Source organism: Camellia sinensis, chromosome 5, assembly GCF_055761805.1.
Source record: "Camellia sinensis isolate YWXY chromosome 5, ASM5576180v1, whole genome shotgun sequence".
Classification (NCBI taxonomy): domain Eukaryota; kingdom Viridiplantae; phylum Streptophyta; class Magnoliopsida; order Ericales; family Theaceae; genus Camellia; species Camellia sinensis.
In genome coordinates this window covers 190038417-190054419 of record NC_138965.1, presented here as the reverse complement: position 1 = coordinate 190054419, position 16003 = coordinate 190038417, and the positions used below count along the sequence as shown (strand labels likewise).

At 36.0% G+C, this 16003-nt stretch overlaps 1 protein-coding gene across 1 annotated transcript; it reads right to left on the bottom strand.

The window, feature by feature from the left end:
- Window positions 1-1958: 1958 nt before the first annotated feature.
- LOC114285704 (rust resistance kinase Lr10-like) lies at window positions 1959-15549 on the bottom strand. The gene is made up of 4 exons (XM_082872425.1): window positions 15534-15549; window positions 14572-15376; window positions 4048-4082; window positions 1959-3470 (listed from the first exon to the last, which is right to left on the bottom strand). The coding sequence occupies exons 1-4, from the start codon at window positions 15547-15549 to the stop codon at window positions 2290-2292; spliced, it is 2037 nt and encodes a 678-aa protein (XP_082728551.1). The 3' UTR covers window positions 1959-2289.
- Window positions 15550-16003: the final 454 nt, after the last annotated feature.

Here is a 16003-nt window from a genome sequence, read left to right as displayed (position 1 = left end):
TCAATTGGAACTCGATTCATAAAATAAAAAAATTGAAATTTTGGCACCCAGTTGGTTTTGCGATGAAGAAACAACAACAAACTATTTGAGTTTTCATTATAAAAAAAATGGTTGATTAAGTAACCCAAATTTTAAATTGCAAGATGGGTGATCATGTACAACAATAAACTTACGACTGTAACGAAATTTGGATGAGGGGATTGTGATGTGAGCAAATCAGATTGAAAGTTGTTTGAGCAAATTAGATTGAATTTTCTCTGGATTGTGTGAATTTTCCCTAGATGTGAGAACTGTGTCAATTTTTTCTCGTTGTAGTCATTGTTTGTAATTTTGTGAATTTTCTCTAGCTGTGGTCACTGTATGAATTTTCTCTGACTATGGTTAGTGTGTGAATTTTCTTAAACACTGTGGGATTGTGATGTGTCTAGAGAAATTTCAATGAAAATGTCCAGAGAAATTCTAAACATGAACATACTAATACACTTAGAGAAATTCTAAGAGGATTTTGATGTGTATAGAGAAATTTCAAGCATGAACACACAAACACACTTAGCGAAATTTCTCTGAAAAAATGTTGAGGGACCCCAAGCACTATGAAAATATTGCATATCTTTTATCCTATAAAATTTTAATACCAAGGACCTTAAAAAAAATTTCCATTTTTAAAATTTGTTTCAAATTTTCTTTTGGCAAACTACGAAGATTTTTGAAAATTCATAAAACTTTGAATTTAATTTAAAAAATTTCCCAACAGATTATTCAAATAAGAAATTATATTGATCAATAGTCAATAATTATACGATATCATTATATTTTTATTTTGAAAAATAAATAAAAAATATAAATTTAAAATTATTTTTTTATTTCTTTAAATCTATATATATATGTTAAAATTATATGGTTAAGATTTATCATATCAAATATTTTTTTTCTTCAATAATCTACCAACAAAGATCTAAAGATAAATAAATTTTATTATAAAAGTACTTTCTAAAAAAAAAAAAAAAAAAAAATTATCAAAGTGAGGTCTATAATAAGCCCATGAACCAATTAAGTCCAACAATCCAATTTCTTATAAATAAACCATTTGAGTAGGGCTTGAGGTGCATCCACATGTCCAAACTAACCAGTTTAGTCCATCATGTGAATTTGAGATAATCTAATCATTGTAAATAAATTATATATATAAATATATAAAAAATAAAAAATATATATACATTTTTAATTATAGGATTATTATGTTTTAATCCTTGTAACCATTATGTTTTTTGGTAGAATTTTTGGTCATTCTCTTGAGATTTCTAGCATTTTTATATTTTGTTTTTTTAGTTTGACCCACAATGATACGACATGTTAGGGTTAATTTTATTTGTCACAACTTACTCAATCCTATTACTACATCATTACAAGTGAATTGTAAGATCTAAATCTATCATTTCTACAAAAATGAAGAATTATGATAATAGATTCGTTTAGGATGTGAGTTAGCTTTTTTGTTTTATGACTTTCTGAATATTTTAACCTGAGGCTAAAAAGTCTCATTTGGAATTGCCTTTTTGATTTTTTTGACTTTTGTGAGGAAAAAAATAATAATTATGGTTTAGATATGACATTTTATCTTACTGACTTTTTAACCTATTTTATCTTTTTGTGACGAAAATAGTCAAACAACCACCCAACTCTTTATGCCAAACGAGTGCAATATTGCACTTTTGGAAAACAACATCTCAATGGACATTTAGAAAAATTAATTACAAATCAGTAATAATTTATATAAATGTTAATAATTAAAATTTTAAATTTTTTCATAAATTTGTAATAATTTTGTGAAACTACCACAGGTGATTCCCCCTTATACTTTAACCACTCAGGCTTCCTCGGTGAGAGAAAGAGTGAAAAAAATTATCGAATAATACTAGAGATCGTGAAAAAAATATCATAAAATGTTTCATGAAAATTTTTCATCCCTTGATTAGTGTGTGGTGTTTTCTTATATGTGTAATCTAATGATGGAGAATCTTTCATGATTATTTTCATAATATTTTTTTCATGATACGTACTGTTAGTCTATAATATTTTATCATAGACTAATACTATGTTTAGTTTATTAGTAAGAGAGAAATAAAAAAAATTACTCTGATAAATTGGGAAACATCAAGGCTTGTTCAACTGAGTTGAGTTGCTGAATGATTTGAAAGAAGACTTGCTCACCTTCCAATCATCTTCACCACCACATAAATATGAGACGACTCTGGGCAACTCATCTTCTTCGTCATTTGGGTTCTATTTTTACATTTCATGACTGCCACTTGCTAGAGCCAATACACTGCTTTCGCTTTCGTTGGAGCTAAAAATGTCCAGCTCATGTGCCTCGCGAGGAGGAGAAAAGAAGACAGGCTTTGGAGGCATTTCAATGGCTTCCACATTGCCAGCCAACATTTCCACCACTCTTGTCATGGAGGGACCATCTTTCGGATTTATTTGGATGCACCATAGGCCGACCTTGAGTATCTTCCTCGCTATGTACACATCCTCTCCAACAACAGAATCTTCAAGCTCCATAAGCTCCCTTTCTTCATCAAGTATGAGTTTGTCATAAACCCAACCAGGAAAGTAAGCGTCACTTGAAGTGTTCACATCTGATTCGACATGCTTTTTCGTACCAACCATTTCTAGTAACAGCATTCCAAAGCTGTAAACATCGGATTTGTGAGAAGGTTTACCAAGATTTCTTAAGAAGATCTCAGGAGCAATATAACCAATGGTTCCTCTTGTTCCTGTCATTGTGACTGCACTTTGATTTCGAGAGTATACTTTTGCCAATCCAAAGTCTGAAATTTTAGGATTGAAATTCTGGTCCAGCAACACATTCTGAGGCTTTATATCAAGACGTAAGATTCGCGAGTCACAACCGTTGTGCAAATACTCTATTCCATGTGCAACTCCTATGGCAATTTCAAGTAATCGTGCCAATCCTAATGAAACACGTACATCTTCTTGATGTAATAAATCACCTAATGAATTGTTAGGCATGTACTCATAAATAAGAGCTTGTCTCGAGCCATCCCAACAGAAGCCTACTAAGCGTACAACGTTAACATGGTGAATCCTACCAATGGTGGTGATTTCGTTAAGGAAATTTTCGCTATTGTCTCTACAATTCATGAGCATTTTGACAGCAATGAGCCGACTATCTGAAGACAGCTTTCCTTTGAAGACATTGCCATAGGCACCTTCCCCTAATTTTTCTTTGAAGTTGTCAGTCATCTTCTTTATATCATTGTATGAGTAGTTTGTTAATAAGGTTGATTGGTAACTCTTAATGAACTCCTTTGCGTTTCTTTCATCTCCTGTTGTTTGATTCTTTCCAAAATATGATGGCTTGAAGATTGCAGCTGTTCTCCTTTTGTACTTGAACATGAGCAGTAAGACTACAGCAAGCAGAGCGCAAATGCTTCCAGTTGCAATACCTACAGAAAGCTAAAATAATGATGAATTAATGGCCTGTTTGGTGCAGTTTATTATGAACTAAACACCAATAATCGAAAAGTATAAGCTAAATGCATTTCTCTCCCAACTTCTTAATAATAAACTTTTTTTCCAGAAATGGCAGCAAACATTGGCACAAATTCCCAAAATGACAAAAAACTGTAAGCAACCCTAATAATCTGCACCAAACAACTCCTAAATACACAATGAAAGGATTAAATCTTGTTATGAATCCATTATGGCATCATATGTCTCAATCTCATAAATCAAGTTCAATGTTGATTCATGCTGCCTCAATGAAATTCCGTTGCCCAAGTGATAATAAGACATCATTTATAACAGGGGTCAGTTTGGCATGAATGACTACTTCCATTAGAATGTTGGTCTATTGATGCAGAAATGAATGATTGGTTGCTAAACACAAGATGATGAATTCTGGCTGCGTTGTTGCCAGAGAAATAGGCTCGAAACAACATTGTAGCATTATGAGATGCTTTGGGTTAAGTTGAATTTCAATATTTGCCAAATATTGGTTTTTCTTCAAGAACGAGGATATACCTCCGATGAGCTTCCATCTATTTGATTTTTTTTGCCTTCAAGGTTGAAGGATGGAATGTAATGAGTAAACAATATTTTGAGAGTAGGTAGAAATGAGGCTTGAAAGTTCTGTTCTTATTCAACAAAAGTGATAAATTATTCATGGACAAGAAAATAAGAGAAAAAAGCTGCATGACAAGGTTTTAGGAATTCAAGGTCAACAAACCATGCAATTAAAATCTAAATAAACCTCAGGTAAAGAAAATTGAGCATTTATAGTTCTAAAGAAATGGATCCATCTAAACCAACTTCAAGTGATTGGGACTAAGGTTAAGTGTCTAGCAAAGAGTAGAATAGACTTATTTATCATTATTGGCACAAAAATGCCTGAAATCACCATCACTCTTCAACTCAATTAAGCATTTTGCTCGTTTGCAACATTGTTTAATAAAAGTCATCAATTTTAATTCTCATGTGGGCAATGCAAGTACACTTATTAAACTGATAGTACCATTTTTCTCCCCACATGTTTTAGAGGCAAACAGGTTGTGGAATTGACCCGTTCCTTCTTTCTCATCCATGTGAAATTGTTACACTACTAGTCTTTAATTTTTCGCATCTTACAGTATGCCATTTTATCTTTGAAAAATGTCAGATGCAGATCTGTTGGCTGATAAAAACAACAAAGTATGGAAGTGCTAAAAATAAACCAAAGGGATAAGAAAGTCATAATTATATAATTAATGTTAATATACCTAATTGGTGCATACTGGATAAATTTAACAAATTTGATAATCGGTGTTGCTCAATTTCAAACGACTTTAATAGCTTTACAAAATAAGTCCACAAATTAATACAAGAATTTCAACATTGTTTATGCACCAGAATTATAACGTGCGCTAGGAAATATGATATTGCGTGCAAAACTCAAACTCTTTCTTTCTTTCTTTCTCTTATTATTATATTATTATTATGTTTTACAATAGGTAGAAGGAGAATATGGGTAAGTGAAGTTACGATTGTAACAGTCAGACTTGGACTCCATAATAAGGAAGCACCTTATCTACAATGGGTTCACCTAGGGTGAAAATAATAAGAATACCACTGGCGATTCCGATATATTGAATCCATGCCCACAAAAACATCTTTTAATATACGAAGAAAGTTTATAAATTGATTCTTCGTCGTAACTATAGCATGCAATAATAAAAATTTAAAATTTAAGATAAGAGAATATGATTGGAATAACTCATGTTAAGTGGTTTAATATCTAGGAAGCACGGGTACTGGTACAATATGGGTACGTCAATACGATAAAATCCAAGAAAAGTAGAGTACGGATACGGTTTGGTACAGCAATGCAAAAATTAATTTAATGGTTTAATTTGTTAAAATTCAACATACAATTAACATTTAATGTCAAAAGTAAAGGTATAAATCAAAATTAAATGTTAATATATTTTACAAATCATAGTTTAATTTTAAAAACATGCTAAAAAACTAAAAATAAAAAAAGAAATCTAATGAAAGGAGTTTTATGTCTATAGTAGAATAAAATATTGTTTCAACTGAAGTACGGTACGGCTTAAGTATATAGTAGATACGTATGGATATGCCAAAAATTAAGAAGAAAAAATTTAGGTACGTGTTTTTGTACCCGGTACATATGCAGAAGTACCATACGAGGTATTACACGTCGGTAACTACCCGGTACAGATACGCCATATTTTTTGAAGTATCCATATTTCATCGATTAATATGTGTGATGTAGACTAAATAAACGAAAGGAAAATTACACCGATCTCCTCTGATAGTTGCTTAAATTATAGCTCAATGATCCCATTAGTTTGGAGAAATTACACTGCTCTCGCCTGACATGTTACACTTCACCCCACTCTTTAGGGATACATCAAAGAGCTGCATAGAATAGTATGATAGCATCAATTTTTATTTTGAATTTCCTCATTTACCCTTAATTTTCTAAATGGGTTAAACAAACAGATCAACCATTTTTTCCACTTCTCTCCCTCTCTCCCTTACCATTCTCTCTTGCCCCAAATTCCTCCTCTTTTTATAAAACAAACACTCTGTCAAACTCTAACCCAGTAATGGCCATGACCACCGCTCGCCTCCGCCAACATAATCACAAATTGTTGTGGTTATGGCCTTTCTTGTAACCCATCATCATAACAGGCATCAATGAAAACGAATCTTGTGGATCAAGAGAAAAGATGAAGATGGCAGTGGCAATGCTTGCGGTTATGGGGTTTGGTAGTTGTCACCCAAGTCGTTTGTCCTTGACTCATCATCTCCCCTCTCTTCTCCCTGCCTCATTATTGGTGTCACCATTGGTGGCTTGAAGGGGTGGAACTAGGATTTTAACTCGAGGGGAGCCATATATTTTCGTAGTAAAATGATTTTCTCCCGACTCCTATCAAGTCTCACTGAAAGAGATTTCAAAGTGCTATTGATGTTTAGATTTTTTCATGTTGCCTTTTGTTATTTTTGACACTTCAGTTAGATATATATATATTTTTTTGTTGGAATCTAAACTTAATACAATTCATGTGCTTGTATGAGAGGCTAGGCATAGGGTTATCTGACCCGTACAATCCGCCTTACCCGACCTGACTTGCACACGTATAGACGGTTTCACAAATACAATAGGATAGGGTGCGGTTTGAAATATAGTAAGTTTTTGGGTTGCGGGTTTGAATCGCACCCGCTACAACTTGCCCGAACTTAAAATATTTTATTTTTTATTTTTTCTTAAAAAAAAAACCTGGACCGTTCATCTATGATCTATCCTAGATATGTTGTTTTGACCAAACAAACCAAACCCTAATCCTAATTTGAGAAATCTGCGTAGCTCTCTTCTTCTCACTCATTTCATTTCCCATCTCTTTCGTTCTTTCATCTTTCTCTCTCTCTGTGGCGACCAGAACCAGCGAATGGAGCGACCGATCGACCTTCGCAAGATCCTCTCTCTCTCTGACAACTCTTAGGTAAGCGTCTCTCTCTATCTCTCTCCCCGATCTTTGATTTTTTTTTAGGCAATCAGATTTGTCTCTCACTGTGCGCAGCCTCTCTTCTAATCTCACTCTCTCATTCTTCCATCTCTCTCTTTCTGTGTCGACTGGCAAAGCGACCGATTGACCTTTGCAAGATCGACTTTGCTCTGCAACTCTCTCTCTCTCCCCGATCCTTATTTTTTTTAGGCAATCAGATTTGTCTGTCTCTCTCTCTTTGGTCTCTAAATTTTTTTTGTTATGCAATTAGATGTGTGGCAACACATCTATGAGTTTATTTGTTTATTTTTGTTTGTGTGACTAAGATTCTGTTTCAAATGGTGATTAAGATTTTGGAAATTGAATTCAAAGTGGAAATTGAATCTTTTAATTCTTTGAGTTTATTGAATGTATTGGAAATTAATTGAATCTATTATTGGAATTAAATCTGTTATTGAATCTGTGTTAAATCTAAGAGTTGAAATTAAATCTGTGTTATTGGAATTAAATTTGTGTTATTGAATCTGTGTTATTGGAATTAAATCTGTTATTGAATCTATGTCAGAAGTGGAAATTAAATCTGTTACTAAAATTTTAAATTGAATCTGTTATTAATTTTTTTTTTGAAGGGTGATTGAATCTGTTATTAAATTAAATATGTTATTGAATCTGTTATTAAATCTGTTATGTTATTGAAATTGAATATGTAATCGTGTTGAATCTGTAATTAAAATTGAATCTATAATTGTGTTGAATCTGTAATTATGTTATTGAAATTGAATCTATAATCTGTTGCGTTATTGAAATTGAATCTGTAATTTTGTAATCCAGTTTAAATAGAGGATAGTGTTGGATTTCTCACAATCAATCTTTTATCTCCGGAATCCTCTAATTCTCAAATGAATCCCCCTTTAGCCAAACCTAAACCTGAACCTAAGCCTCCTAGACCCCCAAAGAGAAAAAATGAGGGTGGAGGGGGGAGAGCACCATCCACAGTTTGGGATCATTTTAATAAGGTTGTAGGGACCGATGGGAAGTGTAGAACCGTATGCAAATATAGCAAGAAACAGAATTTGGCTGACTCTAGACTTTATGGGACTAGCAATTTAAGGAGTCATACACCCAATTGTAAAGAATATCTAAATAGGGATACAGATGATTAACAAACATTAAATCTTAAACCGAAACAAAATAAAGAGGGTGTTGAGGTTGTAGCAACAACTTTTAATTTTGATGCTAGTAAAAAGTCTCTCGTGGAGATGGTAGTCATTGATAAGTTGTCATTTAGATTTGTGAAGGAAGTTGGATTTAGAAGGTTTTGTAATGTCATGCAACCCAAATTCACACCAATTCCCTCTCATCAAACCATATCTAAAGAAGTGCTTAATATATTCAAGAATGAAAGGGATAAGTTAAAAACGGCCATGTATAGTTGAAATTCTTGTATGTACTCAAAATTGGCTTCAAAGCAACCTTCCAATTTCTCTTCAAAAGGCGATGGATGATGTGGAGGAATTTGAGCAATATGACTGAGGTAATATGAGAATTTATTTATCTTCATTTTTATTTGTATTGTTTATTTTTTAATATAAGTTTTATTAATCTTCTCTTGTTAACTCCTAATTAGGTACTTTGGAGTCAAACTCATTTTCAAGTTCAACCTATAATGTTGATGCTATAATTGAACTTGAATATCCATTTGCTCATTGGTAATTTTTCATATACTCAACACATTTTCTTACTATATTGAGATACAATATATAGACATTTATTTATCTTTTCATTACTTTATTCTTTTACACTTTTTTTGTTAAAGGGATTATGAAGATTGAAGATTAAAGTTTATATTTGTCAGTTTGTTTTTGCGTAGGGTTCATCAACCAAGTGCATGGAATTAAAATTTTTGAAAGTTGGATTGGAAGTGATTCATGATGAAGTTTGAGATCTTGCAAGTGTTTTTATTTTATTTCATAGGTTTGAATTGAATCAAGTTTGATAACAATTTTTTTTTTTTTTTTTTAAATTGCATTTTGGATGAATGTAAGTCAATGAATAATTACTTTATTTATTTATTTATTGCATTTTGGATCAATGTAAAAGTTAGTGAATAATTACTTTTAAGTAAGTTTAGGATTTTGAATGATTTTGTTTTAATTGTATTGTTGGGATAGTAGATAGTGAATGTGATTGTTGATCTAATTTAGGATTTTGAAATATGTGCTTGTTTTAGTTTATGATTTTATTTAAGATTTTGAATGATTTGTTTGGGTTAGGAATTGATTTTGTTGTGCTTTTTATTTTATAAGTTTTAATTCATCAATTATTAATGTTAGAGCATTTTAGAAAATGGCAGAAAAATGGTTTAAAATAAATATTTACAAAATGGGAAAAAAAAAGACTCAAAAATAAATTTTTTAAGAAAAAAGTCTAATCCGCAAACCACTTGCAATCGCCCATACATCCGTGAACTCTATCCGCACAAACCGCAAATTACACTGTGGACGGTTGTGGGTTAACTTTTTTCCAAATCACATAGATGTGGACAAGTCCAAACCGAACCGCAAATCGTCTCAATCCAAACCGCGGGCACCCCTATTCTATATCAGGGGCACCTCCTTGTTAGATTGGAGTACATTAAGGATTCGTTTGGGAAATAAGTTGGCTTTTTGACTTTTTTGGCTATTTTAGCCTGGGCTAAAAAACTTGATTTGGAAAGACTTTTGATTTTTTTGACTTTTTTTTAGAGAAAGAATGTAATGATTATGAGTTAGATGTGATATTTTATCTTATTGCGTTAAAAAACTTATTTTGTTTTTTGCAACTAAAATAACTAAAAAAGCTTGGCTTTTGGCTTCCCAAACGAAACCTAACAGTCGAGTGTAAATCATTTTATGAACCTGGTAACGACTACTCATAAATAATGCTGAAAAAAAAAACTAGATTTCAAAATGCACATTTTTCATACAACTAGATTTCAATATGCAGATATTTTCATACACTTAAATTTTTATACACTTTTTGACATATTTCAATATATTTTATATATCAACATCAACCACCACCCAATGGACGGTGCTGAACAGTTCCCACCATTTTATTAGCTATAGTCTATACTCATAATAATAATAATAATAAAAAGGGCGAATCAAACTAACTATCCATATAATTTAGAATATGTGTCATTTTAATTTTTGATTTTTTAATTATGACATATTTAATACGAAATTTTAAATCTTATTTCAAATAAAAATAATTAAAAATGTCATTACTTAATTTTAAAAACAAAATCGTCAATTTGATCAACTATAAACTAATTTGATAAAAATAAATGTCAATTTTTTTTAAAAAAAATTATTTCTACCCACTAAAGATAAAATTATATAAAATTGATAAATCTTTTATATATTTATTTTTTTTACCAAATTAATTTTTATTATGTGTTTGGATGATGATCATGTAGTGGGTTATTGCTTTTATTTTCATTAAATTAATTTCTATTTTTTCAAAAGTCAAATATGACGACAATTTTGATATCATTATTAAACTAATCCATTAAATTAAAAAATCAAAAACTAAAAATATTTCATATATTAAATATATCGATTACACATTAAAATCCTAACAACCACTCATTACATGATCTTCATCCAAACACATACTAAAAATTAATTTGATAAAATAAATAAATAAATAAATGGTCAAAAATTTTATTAGTTTTACATAATTTTACCTTTGGTGGGTAGAAATAATTTTTAAAAATATAAAAATATTTGTTTGACATTTATTTTTGTCAAATTAGTTTATATTTTATCAAATTGACAATTTTGTCCTTGAACTTAAATAATAGTATCTTCAATTGTTCTTATTTGAAACAAAATTCAAAATTCAAATTAAATGTGTTACAATTAAAAATTAGGAATCAAAATAATACGGGTTCCAAACTATAAGGATCATGTTAGTGTAATTTATCCTAATAAAATCATTTGGTAGAACACATAGTACATTCCACTATAAAAAGAGTTATGCCTCGTAGAGATTGTAAAATTTGTGGGGAGGGTGCTAATGATATGATTTTCGTTGGATGTGGGAGGATTATACAGATGTTGGTGGTGTCATGGCCTTATCCGACCACAATGTAGTTCAACTCTTGGTGGTGGTTGGGGAATTTTGGGGGCTTGTTGGGGGTTCTAAGAAGAGCTGGGTTGGGGGATGGGTGGGGGACTAAGAAGAAAACTGGGTCTATTATTAGCTTAATTTACATGACGCGGGGTGGGAGAGTAAGAGCACAAACAAGTTTCTAATTGAAAAGGGAGCTTTTTTGATAAATTCATTTTCAGCTTTATTCCATTCAACCTATATTCTTTTTGACTATTCCATTAGGTCCAATTTGAGATAAGAAGACCAAAATACCCTTTTCATCTACTTATGTTTCATTTAGTTCACATTACTTTCTTATATTTCAATAAGTCTTATTGTGACATAATTACCAAAATACCCTTAATGTGAATGTTCACACCGTCAATATAAATGTTTATACCGTCAATGTGTAGGGGCCCGGCTCATGTCGATCTTCGTGGGTGCCCGGAAAAATTCGAGTCAGGCCGGGCCAGCCTACAAGCCAAAAAAATAGGTCCGACCCGGCCCGTTGATAATATGAATATTCACATTGACAAGTTAACATTCACATTGATAGGAGCGTAAAATTGGTCTGCGGCCCGTGGGCGGCCCGAAACCAGCCCGTCGCCCGGGGCGGGCCCGGGCCGGCCCGTTCACAGTATGAATATTCACATTGACATATTAACATTAACATTAGCATTAACATTGACAAGAGTGTAAAATTGGCCCATGACCCGTGGGCAGCCCAAAGCCCGGGCCCGGGCCCGGGTCGGGGCGGGCCCGGCCCGGGCCGGCCCGCTGACAATGTGAATATTCACATTAACATGTTAACATTCACATTGATAGGAGTGTAAAATTAGCCCGCGGTCTGTGGCCGGCCCGAAACCCGCCTGCAGCTTGTGGGCTGCCCTGAGCGGGCCCGGCCGGACCCGTTGATAATGCAAATATTCACATTGACATGTTAGCATTCACATTGATAAGAGTATAAAATTAGCCCGCGCCCCGTGGCTGCCCGAAACTAGCCCACGGCCCGTGGGCGGCCAGGGCCGGGCCCGACTCGGCCTGTTGACAATGTGAATATTCACATTGACATATTAACATTCACATTGATAAGAGTGTAAAATTGACTCGCGTCCCATGGGCGGCCCAGAGCGACCCCGGTCCGGCCCGTTGACAATGTGAATATTTACATTGACATATTAACATTCACATTGATAGGAGTGTAAAATTGACTCGTGACTCGTGGATGGCTCGAAGCCCGCCCGCTACCCAGGGCGGGCCCGGTCCGGCTCGTTGACAATGTGAATATTCACATTGACATATTAACATTAACATTGATAAGAGTGTAAAATTAGCCCGTGACCCGTGGGCAGCCCGAAGCCCGGCCCCGGGCCGACGCGGGCCCGGCCCGTTGATAACGTGAATATTCACATTGACATGTTAACATTCACATTAATAAGAGTGTAACATTAGCCCGTGCCCCGTGGCTGCCCGAAACACGCCCACAGCCCGTGGCCGGCCCGAGGCGGGCCTGGCCCGGTCTGTTGACAATGTGAATATTCACATTGACATGTTAACATTCACATTGATAAGAGTGTAAAATTGACTCGCGTCCCATGGGCGGCCTTGGGTGGCCCGGGTTTGGATCCGAGCCTACCCCGGGCCGCGGGCGAGCTTCGGGCAGCGGACAAGTTTTACACTCCTATCAATGTTAATGTTAACATATCAATGTGAATATTCACATTGTCACGGGTCGGGCCAAGCTCGCCTTGGGCTGCGATTGGGCTTCGGGCCGCCCACGGGCTGCGGGCCAATTTTACACTCCTATCAATGTGAATGTTAACATGTCAATGTGAATATTCACATTGCCAACGAGCCGGGCCCGCCCTGGCCCGAGGTCGGGCTTCGGACTGCCCACGGGTCACGGGCCAATTGTACACTCTTATCAATGTGAATGTTCACATTGTCAACAAGCCGGGTCGGGCCCGCACCGGGCCGCCCACGGGTTGGGCCCGCACCGGGCCGCCCACGGGTCGTGGACGAGTTTTGGGCGGCCACGGGGCGCGGGCTAATTTTATACTCCTATCAATGTGCATGTTAACATGTCAATGTGAATATTCACATTGTCACGGGTCGGGCCAAGCCCGCCTCGGGCTGCGGTCGGGCTTCGGGCCGCCCACGGGCTGCGGGCTAATTTTACACTCTTATCAATGTGAATGTTAACATGTCAATGTAAATATTGACATTGTCAACGGGCCGGCCCGGGCCCGCCCCGGGCAGCGGGCGGGCTTTTGGCCGTCCATGGGCCGCGGGCCAATTTTATACTCTTATCAATGTGAATGTTAACATATCAATGTGAATATTCACATTGTCAACGGGCCGGACCGGGCCCGCCCCGGGCCGCCCATGGGCCGCGGGCGGGTTTCGCACCGCCACGGGACGGGGGCCAATTTTACACTCCTATTAATGTGAATATTAACATGTCAATGTGAATATTCACATTGTCAACGGGTCGGGCCGGGCCGGGCCGGGCCGGGTCGAGTCGGGCCCGCCCTGGGCTGCTGTCTAGTTTTATACTCTTATCAATGTGAATGTTAACATGTTAATGTGAACATTCACATTGTCAACAGGCCGGGCCGGGCCTGTCCACGAGCCGTGGGTGGGTTTCGCGCCGCCACGGGACGGGGGCCAATTTTACACTCCTATTAATGTGAATTTTAACATGTCAATGTGAATATTCACATTGTCAACGGGCCGGGCCCGCCTTGGCTCGCGGGGGGGTTTTGGGCCGCCCACGGGCCAATTTACATTCCTACAAATGTGAATTTTAAAATATGAGTGTTCACATCATTAAATGGCTAATCGTTGAAAAAATATTTATAAGGGTATCAAAATTAAATATAAGGGCATAAGTGTACAAGAAAATAGTGTAAATCAAGAAAATGGACTTTATGGAATAAAACTATACATACATGGGACTAAATGGGTTAAAAAATTCCTTCATGGACTTCTTGGCTTAAAACACTTCTAAATTGGACTTATCAATAAAAATCCCAATTGAAAATGCCTATGACAAGTTTCTAATTATCTACTGTTCAAAAAAAAAAAAAAACAAAAAACGTGCACTCTCTGGTGGGACAAAATATCAGTCTCTTATTACAATTTTTTATTATCTTAAAATATTAATTTTTTTTAAAAAAATTAAAAAAAAATAATATGAATTTATTATTTTGTCTTTTTTTAAATTCATTAATAACACAAATACAATTATAATAATTAATATTCTTAAAAAAAATATTATTAAGAAGTAATTTTGAAAAAATTAATAATTGTAAAATATAAATAAATATCTAATACAGTATCTAAGAATTTTCCAATATCTGTTAAAAAAAAAAGAAAAAGAAAAAGAAAAAACACTTACTTACTACAGCCGCCCTGACAGAAGCAAACTATGCTTTTGCTGCTCACGTCGTATCCACATCGTCCACCTGTCAGCTCACAAGTCTGACAGTCCGTAATATTAGGCCATTCCAGCTGAAACCCATAACTCAACACATCCGCAAGCAGCGTCCGAGCGCCATCAGCATCAGCACCACTCCTGTTCGACCTTAGCCTCTGCAAGCTCGCACCAGATAAGGGCAAACTCACGTTCTCGCACCCAACCGGCGTCTCCACCACCGGACCCAGGCCGGGCCTGACTTGGGTCCGAGTCCCATCCCAAATGTAAACCCGATTCCCCTCACTACAGTTGTAATTACCCACAACCTGATCGAGAAATCCACTGGGGAGAGAATTCCCATTTGGACACTTGAAGATTGTGAGATTCACACCTCCCACTGGAAGCCCGAGGACCGCGTTTCCCACAGTGCCATCCGTAATTGAAATTGTGAGGTTTTGGAGAGAAGTACACGAACCCAATCTAATCTCGTTGATGAGTTGGTTGTCGACGATGGTGACGAGACGGTCCGATGAGAAGAGTTGTTTGACTTGGTATAGGCGGCCGGAGAGCTCGATGCTGGGGATTGAGGAGGAAGGGTCGCAGGGGATTTGGAAGCGAGGGAGGCCGCAGTCGAATTGGGCTGTGCCAAAGGTAGAGGAGGGGGAGAAAGAGAAGCTGAAGGTGATATCGCCGCAGTTGAAGGGTGCGCAGAGGTCGAAATATGACTTCTGTTGTTGGGTTTGGGATTGAGTAGTGGTGGTGGATGTGATTATGAACAGTAGAATAGCTGGCAGGATTCAGGAAGATTAGGGAAGATCGAGATTAGGTCGCCATCGATTGATTTGGGGAATGACTTTATAAATCAATCTCTCTCTCTCTGTGCTAGTAAGGCATCAATTTTGTATTGTGGTGGTGTGGATGTGGATGGGTTTCCTGTCAAACACTCGTCTTCCTCCACATCCCTTAGTTGACCGTTTGGGAAAAAAGTTTATTCTATGAGAGCATCTCCAACGGTTACTCAGATTTTTCACCAAATTTGAGTAAAAAATGACTCATTTTACCAATTTGATACCACTCGCTCCAACGGTGTACTTTCATCAAATTTGTACCAGGGGCAACCGGTTGGTCGACCGGTTAAGCGAAAAAATTTTTCTTTTTTTTTTTTTTTTGAACTTTTTGAACCTTTTAGTGGTCGACCGGCTGGTCGACCGGTTAGGCAAATTTTTTTTTTTTTTTTTTTTTTTTTACTGTTTGAACCTTTTTCTTCGAACCGTTTGAACCTTTAGGCGGTCAACCGGTTGGTCAACCGGCCGGGCAACCGGCTGGTTGACCGGTTGGTCTCTCCCAACGGTTAGGAACAGTGATTTGGTAAAATGCTTCGCCTGTTCTCATTTTGGTACAAGATTTGCTGAAT

What these genes read in the sequence shown, in the direction of transcription:
- LOC114285704 (XM_082872425.1), bottom strand. An exon ending in TGTCAGGGCGGCTGTAGTAA is followed by an intron (nt 4,083 to 14,571) that starts GTAAGTGTTTTT and finishes TCAACCTTGAAG; the next exon opens with GCAAAAAAAATCAAATAGAT. An exon ending in TAGATGGAAGCTCATCGGAG is followed by an intron (nt 3,471 to 4,047) that starts GTATATCCTCGT and finishes AGCTTTCTGTAG; the next exon opens with GTATTGCAACTGGAAGCATT.